Source organism: Pongo abelii, chromosome 16 (genome assembly GCF_028885655.2).
Source record: "Pongo abelii isolate AG06213 chromosome 16, NHGRI_mPonAbe1-v2.0_pri, whole genome shotgun sequence".
NCBI classification, from domain to species: Eukaryota; Metazoa; Chordata; class Mammalia; order Primates; family Hominidae; genus Pongo; species Pongo abelii.
In genome coordinates this window covers 43,706,930-43,715,308 of record NC_072001.2, presented here as the reverse complement: position 1 = coordinate 43,715,308, position 8,379 = coordinate 43,706,930, and the positions used below count along the sequence as shown (strand labels likewise).

Genomic DNA, 8,379 nt, shown 5'->3' with positions numbered 1-8,379 from the left:
GCCCAGGCTCACAGGGTTGTAGAAATGAGATGCTGGGCCCAATGAATCAACATACTTTATTAGATCCACTAAGTGCCAGGGGAGGGCCCTGTGCCCTACAGCCAGGTTACAGGGCTCACCCGTAGATTCAGTCTGGTCTCTCCCCATCATGCCTCTCACTTCCAGTCTGGGCTTCTAATAGGAGGGCCCCGACTTCTTCCCTCCCAGTCATTCTCTCGAATGGAGAATCTTTCCTCATTCCAGGGACACCAAGGCTCAGGAAGGGGCCTATCCATCATCAGTAGAGCCAGACAAGCTCTCCCATCAGACGTCCTGTGGCTGGGCCCAGAAATGGGTGCCGCTGCCTGTGGGACTGCCCTTCCAGGAGGACCAGAGTATCTTCAGTGCTCTCGGCCTGCACGCTGAGGAGAGTAGGCAGATGTCTGGTGCTCTTTAAGCTCAAAGGCATCATGGCCCTCTCTGTGGAACAAAGGGATACAAGTCAGGGATCCAGGCAGCCCTTAAGCTCTCGCACAGAATATTCCACCTGCACCCACCGGAAGCAGCGGGCACAGAAGAGGTCTCCATCGCAGCCAGCGCAGCGTAGGGTGGCATCCTCATTGCAGATGCAGCACCAAGGGAGCTCCTCTTCCTCAGCCTCAGGTCTGGGGTCCACATCCTGGGCCTTCAGGGATCAGAGAGGAATGGAGGAAGTAAGGTACCCAGTGGGGTGTGGGAGCTGCTGCGGGAGCAGTCATCCAGGCAGGAAGCAAGGCTGGGGGCGGCCTGGGGGTCTGCATCTGGGGCTTTTCTCACCTCAGGCTCTGCCCTGCAGGGTTGGGTCCGAGGTCGAGAAGCCTGCTCCGCAGGGATGTTAAAGCCACTTGCCTCATCCAGGGCAGCTTCTTCAGTGAGCTGCGGACAGGGCGAAGAGGTACCACTCCCCTGCTTCAGGCCCAGGCCCTCCATCTCCCAGTATTTCTGTGCACTGTGGACTTAGCTTCTCAAACTCATCTTTTTCTTTACTTGTGGCCTGTGGCTGCTGATTCCCTATCTCCAGGGACCAGTGGGCAGGTCTGGGTCACAGGGACAGCGGGGGCCCAAAGAGAACAGGAGCTTCACAGTTACTGTCCACCCAGCCCCAGAGTGGAGGTGGGGTAATGAGGCGGAGATGGGACAAGGGGTGGTGGGGTGGGTAAGCCAGGCCCACCTGCTGCAGGACTCTCTGGATGGCTGTCTCCTCATCCTCGTCGTCATCACTGTCTGGGAGGCGATAGTCCTGGAGGGTCACTTGAAGAGGGAGACATGGGAACAGGGGAAAGGGGAGTGAGGGTGAGAGATTTCACATGAGTGCCTGCCCTCCTGCCTCCCAGAACTGGTTTGGTTCCCAGGCGCACTTATTCTAGAGCTGAGAAGCCTCTTCAGCCACCCTGATGACCTGTCCCTGCCTGCCCCAGCCCTGCAGGGCTGCGCCATCACTGAAGCAGGCCTGAGGGCTAGGTTGGGGGCCGGAGCGGAAGCCTCAGCCCCTGAATGGACTGAAGGTCCCCTGCCTTCATGGCTGCCCCTGACTCCTCACCCACTGCTTTGCTCTACCACCTTCCTTGTGACTCTGGGCTGGGCTCAGCAGATCTCTGGGCGCAAATACCCCCAGCACCTGACTCAGCCCTGCCAGGGAGGCCTTGACCAAGGGATACCAGTGAGCAGCTGCTCCCCAGCCTTCACCTCTCTCGGGGTCCTGTCCCCGCAGCACGGCTAGTCGCTTGACCAGGGCCAGAATCCGTTCCTGCCTCGTGTTCTCCTCCCGCAACTCAAGTGCTGCCTCAGCCAGCAGTCTGCTCTTCTCCTCCTCCAAGGACCAGCTGGCCTGCCTCTTGGAATTAGCGCTCCCTGGGCCACCCTGGTTGAGGTCATTCTGGAGAGAGGCAGCTGGAAGGGGTAATGCCATCAGGGAGGCAGAGACATCCCAATATCTCTCCTCAGAAGCCAATGAGCCCATTTCTCAACCCTTTCTTTTTCTTTAATAATTTTTTCTTTTCTTTTTTTTTTTTTTTTTTTGAGACGGAGTCTCACTCTGTCACCCAGGCTGGAGTGCAGTGGCGCCATCTCAGCTCACTGCAACCTCTGCCTCCTGGATTCAAGCGATTTTCCTGCCTCAGCCTCCTGAGTAACTGGGATTACAGGCACATGCCCCCATGCCTGGCTAATTTTTATATTTTTAGTAGAGACGGGGTTTCAGCATGTTGGTCAGGCTGGTCTCCAACTCCTGACCTCGTGATCCACCCGCCTCGGCCTCCCAAAGTGCTGGAATTACAGGCATGAGCCATCACGCCCAGCTTTTCTCAACCCTTTCTAATCACAGGTCATCAGCTTTTTGCTCAGTACTAGCGCCTATGGTTTCTATTACAAATAAAATCAGTATTCCTCCATTTTTCCAAGTGTAAAAAACTAGTAATCTTAGCCATGTCTTTTCCAACCACATCCATCCCCATCTACCTGATATTTTAACATTCTGCCCTAAGGGTGGGGGTCCTATGGTTTGAGAATCACTGCCCTAAAGGATCAAGACATGATGAGGCCCAGGTTCAGCCGATCTCATTGCCTTTCAGGGCAGGAATTAGCATTTCCTGGGATTAGCACAGAGAGGGCAATGAAGGAAGCTAAGAGCTTGTATATCATTGGGCAGGAAGAATTTTACCAGATTAGGTGTGGCTCTGACACAGTCACCTTCAGTTTAGTGTTTCAGAGCAAGAAGCTTAAAATCACAGCTTTAGGTTTAAGTCTCATCTCTGCAGCTTAATAGCTGTGTGACCTTGGTCAAGTTCCTCAAGCTCACCAGGCCTGTTTCCTCATTTATAAAAAAGAATAGTATATACCTTATAAGATTTTTTTTTTAAACAGGGTCTTGCTATGTTGCCCAGGCAGGTCTTAAATTCCCCGGCTCAAGCTATCCTCCCTCCTGCCTCTGCTTCCTTAAGTGCTTGGGATTACAGGCATGAGCCACCACACCTGGCCTCATAAGATTATTGAGGCTATTCAATGAGATTGTGCCTCTAAAGCAGGATTTCTCAATCTTAGTTCTCTTGACACTTTGGACCGGGTAATTCTTCATCGTGATGTGCTGTCCTGTGACATAGTAGATTTAGTAGCATCCCTGGCTTCTATCCTGTAGGTGCCAGTAATATCCTCTGGGTTGTGACAACCAAAAAGTCTCTAAATGTTGCCACAAGTAGCCTGGGGGACAAAATCATCCTTTGTTGAAAAACACTGCTCTGAAGCCTTCAAATAGCACGGTCCAACAGAATGTTCTATGATGATGGAAACATTCTACATCATGTTCTATATCTGTGCTGTCCAAGATGGTAGCCATGAAGCCCATATGGCTACTAAGCATTGAGATGTGGCTGGTGCTACTAAATAGCTTCTTCTTCCTTATCAACATCATGACTGCAGAGAATATTCACTGAGTACTCACTATGAGTCAGATATGTTCCCAAGCACTTATTGGATTATCTCATTTACTCCCCATGATCTCCCTGTGAGGCAGGTTTTTCCATACATACCTTCATTTTACACATGAGGAAAGTGAGACTTAGGTCAAGTAACTTGTCCAGCATCACACAGCTAATACGTGGTAGAACTGGGAATCACTGTCTGATTCTAAAGCCTGTGCACTTAAACACTAGGCTTACACTGGCTCCCTTTGGAGTAAGCACTCAATGAATGGTAACTCTTATAATGTTGATCACTCTCTGATTTATATTCATCTCCCAGAGGGTGGACAGCAGAGCCTCTCCAGTCTGGGGAAAGAGGTGGGGAAGATTCCTAGGGAGCCAAGTGGAGGGGTTACCTGGGCCTCCTCTTTTCCAGCTTTCATCGATAGCCACCTCAGATGCCAGCTGTGTTAGCAGATCCTGTGTCTGCTGGGCTTGGGTCCTGGTGTCTGGTATGTGATGTGCCTGCACAGACGAGGAAACCTCAGTGGAGAGCAGGGGTAGCCCAGAAGCAGTCTAGGTCAGGGATGGATGCTAAGTAGTTCTCAAAGCCCAGGGAAAGGAGAAGGATCCAGGGCCCACATAATCAAGTAGGTCTGGCAGTCCCCAACAGGACTGAGGGGCCACTTTTTCCTGCCCTACCCAATCGTGCTGTTTGTCCCTGGTCCCCGGGTCTGGTAGCAGGCCTGAGGATCAGGAGGTAGGGGTGGGAGGCTTTGCCAACTCCTGCAAAGTACATAAAGTACAAAGGTTGGTGCAAAAGTAACTGAGGTTTTTGCAATTAAAAGTAATGACAAAAACCGCAATTACTTTTGTACCACCCCAATACCTGTATCGGGGCTTCTGCTGGGTCCTCCCCCTAGCACCCCCACTTCTTTCCTAAGCCATAACACTCACCGGCTGGGGGGTTTGAGAAGGTAGAACTCTGCCCTGCAATGCTGCAAGTCGTTCCTCCATTTCCTGGGTGGAAGGGATGGAACCCTGACGTTCATCCTTTAGCGCAGCCAGCCGTGCCTCTATCTCTGCCTGTGAGGGGACTAACTCTGCAATTGGCATGAGGGGAGCCTTGTAAGGGCCAGAGGCATCTCAGTCCCAGAAGCCCTGGACTGTGTCCTCTAGGCAACCCCATCTGCCCCTGCTCACTGGGCTTGTTCTCCTGGCGGAGTCGTGCTAGGCGCTCAGCAATCATCTGGTCTTGTCGGGTCAGTCCCTGGCTCTGGGAAGTGCTGGGCTTCTGCTTGGCTTCCAAGGCTGCCACACGCCTGGCAGGATATGAGATAGAGGCTCTTGAAGAAAGCAGAGGGGAAGAGTGAAGGCACCCACTCACTGTTTCCCATTCAAATCAAATCATTTCTGGGCACCTAGGGAGGCCTCCAATGGGCAATCTGCTGTACCCCTCACTCATGTCACCCTGCAGCCCAACCTGGCTGACCAGCCAGAGGGTCCAGCTGAAAGGACAAGCTCTACCAAGTGCCTGTCCTGGAGAGAGGGCTGAAGAGCTGCTTTACCAACCCAAGAGGGCAGTCAGGAGCCGGAGAGGAGAGCATGCTCCTGAATCTGTGCTCATTTCATCTAGAAGATGGGGGGAGGGTCTTTCCCTATGGCTCCCTTATCCTTTCCCCAACCTCTTTGTCTTTTTCTCTTCAGCACTTACTTCTTATAGTTCTGAGGTGGTGACCACTTGGAGGCATTGGCAGAAGACCCTCTACAGAGAAGAAATCTAGTGTTATAAATCCTGCCATCCCACCAGGCAGTGCCCCCTACTCCAAACACTTCCTCAGCTGACTCTCGCCACAGAGTACAAAGCTGGGAGGGCTGGCCAGACGCCCACTGCCATACTTGACTGAACTTTCACCCATGCCTGCCTCTTACCTGGTCAGGACCTCATGGCATTGCTTGCAGACTTTCTGTTGGGTGTTCCCAGTCCGAGGCACTGCTGCACTGAAGCTTAGGCAGCCAGAACAGAAGGCCCTGCCACAATTCTTACAGCCGTACTACAAGAAACATGAAGCGGGAGATCCCCCTCTCACCCGCCCCTGCAGGCTGCTCCCAGGGACTCTCCAAGCACACACAGAGAGAAGTCACTGAAGTTATGACCAGCTGCTGGGAGGAGGAAGAGAAGTGGGGCCCCTAAGGCCTAGGGGTGGAGAGTAAAGCAATTCCTTGGTTTCCAGTACCTTATTCAAGCCAAATGAAGGTTTATACAAAATTCCCATGCTTTCTACCCTGTCTTCAATTCCCTGACCCAGGGATGTAGAAGACAGATAAATAAAGCCCAGTATTTCAGGCCACTGACTCTTCCACAAAGGAGAATCAGAGAGACAGGGCAGAGCCGATGCCTCCTCTGCTCTTGCAGAGATGGAGGGAGGCTTGGCTCAGGATGGGCTAACAATAGCCTCCATTTATTAAGCACTTACTATGTGCCAGGCACTAAACCCAGTACTTAACATTTATCATGTGATTTATTCCTCACAATTTACACACATTATTTTACTTAATCTTGATGCCAACCGTGATTATCCTTATTTCGAGAGGGCCAGAGAGGTTACATAACTTATCCAAACCAAGGTCACCGCCTCAATAAGACAGCAGAGCTCAGAGTTGAACCCTGACTCCAAAATCCAGGTTGGTAAACGCTGCACGGTCCTGCCTTCCTACGCGACACTAATTTACTCCATCTAGTTCCCATCATCTCCTGGTCAGAATCCCTGGCCACAACTGAGGCAGAGGGAGCCTGCAGTTTACCAGAGGAATCTGGCAGGTCTGTGATAGGGACAGGACAGCCAGCCTTCACCATGGTGCCCCAGAGGCCGGAGGAAGTGTGGTAATCTAACTCCAGCGACCTGGAGAAGGGCAGGCTGCGGGATGGGGAAGGTATCAGAGCAGAGGGAGTAACGGGCTTGGTGTGATGGACACCGCGCTTCGGAGGAGCAGGGTGGAGAGAAGAAAACCGCCAGATGCTACACTGGGCCGACAGAACAGAGTAGCTTTGCAAAAATGACGGCAGCGCGCTTTACAGTTTATAGGGAACTCTCACCTAAAGCACTTCAGTGGACCCTCACATAAACCCTGAAAGCGAGGGAATGTTAGCCCCATTTTACAGAAATGGAAACTGAGGATCAGTGACTTCATCAAAACCACATAACTGGAAAGGAGCCGTAACACCAAGTCTTTGGACGTTAAGTCCCGCGCTTTTCCCTTCTCTCCTCCCTGGCCCTGCAGCCCTCGGGGAGGGAAGACTCGCCTCCTTCTTGAAGAGGGTGAACTTGACAGCGCAGCCGTAGCACCTACTCTCCATGGTGGCTCCCAGCACCGCAGGGTCTGCAGAGCTGAGATCACGCCGGCCAAGTCCTGGAACCCTTGGACCCTCACCCCAGCTCCGCCCTTCCCTTCCCTGCCCTGCCCTGCCCCGCCCCGCCCCGCCCCACACGCCCACTGGCACTGTCCCGCGGCGACCTAGAGCAGGGAATCCGGACGCTCTCCTGCAGCCAGCGTACGGCAGCGGCAGCAACGGGGGCTGCTGGGAGTCGTAGTTCATTCACGACTGCCGGCCTCCCTCAGAGTCGGTCAAGCCTGACCCAGAACACGATTCCCAGAGGTCTGGGCGCCGCTCGGAGCCGGCGGTCCTCAAGCGCGCTTAGACTCTTGGGAGTTGTAGTACGAATCCGTCAGGCCGGAACCATGGCAGTGACCAAGGAGCTCTTACAGATGGACCTGTACGCGCTGCTAGGCATTGAGGAGAAGGCAGCGGACAAAGAGGTGAGAACGGTGGCGAGGAAGGCTGATCCTGAGAGGTCTGGCGGCCCTTTCTGTCCTAGCGCCTCGGCCGCGGCTGGCATCCGCTCTCCAGGTTCATTCGGGTCCTGGGCGGGAAGCGAGGGTCGGCGCTATGCCCTCCGCAGGCAGGCTCCCAGACACTTCCTGGACGGTCCGAGGGCCTCAAGAGGAAGCGAGGCACAGAGGGCTCTTCGCGCCGGGTGGCTGTGCTCTCCCCGTGGCCCCTGTCTGCTAGAGGCCGCCGGGTGAGGCAGCAAGGGAACGCTAGCCTCTGCGCCTGCGCAGTCTCGGCCTCCGTTTCCGCTTCTGCCTTGACTGTGACAAGAGGTGCCTCATTTCAGTCTCTTCTGCAGGCTGATTTAATTCTTCCACTTAGAGCCTAGGATGAAAGAAAAATCAGATCTCAAAGCCTCTCCACTCCCTTTTCATGTGACCTTGCCAATGTGACCGATGACCCTGCTGTCTCTATTTTCTTTTCCACTCAAGCCCATTGACTCTTTTCAAGTAGCTGATGCCCTTCTCAGCATGTGCTAGTTAGTGGGCTAAAAGCAGGAGGATCAGAAGATTAAGGCAGATGGTATAGAGTTCCATGCTACCTTAGGTGGTGATAAATATGCCAGGGAGTGAAACACTGATCAAGCTGGATTTAGGATTTCTGTTATCTCCCCCTGAATCATGGTGGTAGTTTTAACAATATACGAAGGAGAGGCGTTCATCAAATGAAAATTAGTGCCCAAATGAGCCGAGATCGCGCCACTGCCCTCCATCCTGGGCGACAGAGCAAGACTCTTTCTCAAAAAAAGAAAGAAAATTAGTGCCTACTAGGCCGGGCGCGGTGGCTCACGCCTGTAATCCCCGCACTTTGGGAGGCCAAGGCGGGCGGATCACGTGGTCAGGAGTTCGAGACCAGCCTGACCAATGTGGTGAAACCCCGTCTCTACTAAAAATACAAAAATTAGCCGGGCGTGCTGCGCGCACCTGTAGTCCCAGCTACTTGGGAGGCTGAGGCAGGAGAATTGCTGGAACCCGGGAGGCGGAGGTTGCAGTGAGCTGAGATTATGCCACTGCACTCCAGCCTGGGTGACAGAGCGAGACTCTGTCTCAAAAAAAAAAAAAGGAAAAAAGAAAA

General features: G+C 53.2%; 2 protein-coding genes across 5 annotated transcripts in view; one reads left to right on the top strand and one right to left on the bottom strand.

The window, feature by feature from the left end:
- Nucleotides 1–37: 37 nt before the first annotated feature.
- ZFYVE19 (zinc finger FYVE-type containing 19) lies at nt 38–7,065 on the bottom strand. 4 transcript variants are annotated; one of them, XM_009249724.4, is made up of 11 exons: nt 6,930–7,065; nt 5,346–5,467; nt 5,128–5,178; nt 4,617–4,735; nt 4,371–4,516; nt 3,830–3,938; nt 1,705–1,908; nt 1,190–1,269; nt 796–894; nt 537–664; nt 38–459 (listed from the first exon to the last, which is right to left on the bottom strand). In XM_009249724.4, exons 4-11 carry the CDS (start codon nt 4,660–4,662, stop codon nt 381–383), a joined length of 891 nt encoding a protein of 296 aa, XP_009247999.2. In that variant the 5' UTR covers nt 4,663–4,735; nt 5,128–5,178; nt 5,346–5,467; nt 6,930–7,065; the 3' UTR covers nt 38–380.
- DNAJC17 (DnaJ heat shock protein family (Hsp40) member C17) overlaps nt 7,051–8,379 on the top strand; it is a 43,137-nt gene continuing 41,808 nt past the window's right edge. The window contains exon 1 of the mRNA XM_009249727.4: nt 7,051–7,232. Within this exon, the coding sequence (XP_009248002.2) occupies nt 7,155–7,232 (78 nt within the window). The 5' untranslated portion in view covers nt 7,051–7,154. The remainder of the gene's footprint in view (nt 7,233–8,379) is intronic.

Coding starts and splice junctions, on each gene's coding strand:
- ZFYVE19 (XM_009249722.4), bottom strand. CDS start 7,011: ATGAACTACGACTCCCAGCAGCCCCCGTTGCTGCCGCTGCCGTACGCT. Junction 1,270..1,704: donor GGGACAGGACCCCGAGAGAG/GTGAAGGCTGGG, acceptor TCCCTCTTCAAG/TGACCCTCCAGGACTATCGC. Junction 665..795: donor CCTGCAGGGCAGAGCCTGAG/GTGAGAAAAGCC, acceptor TGATCCCTGAAG/GCCCAGGATGTGGACCCCAG.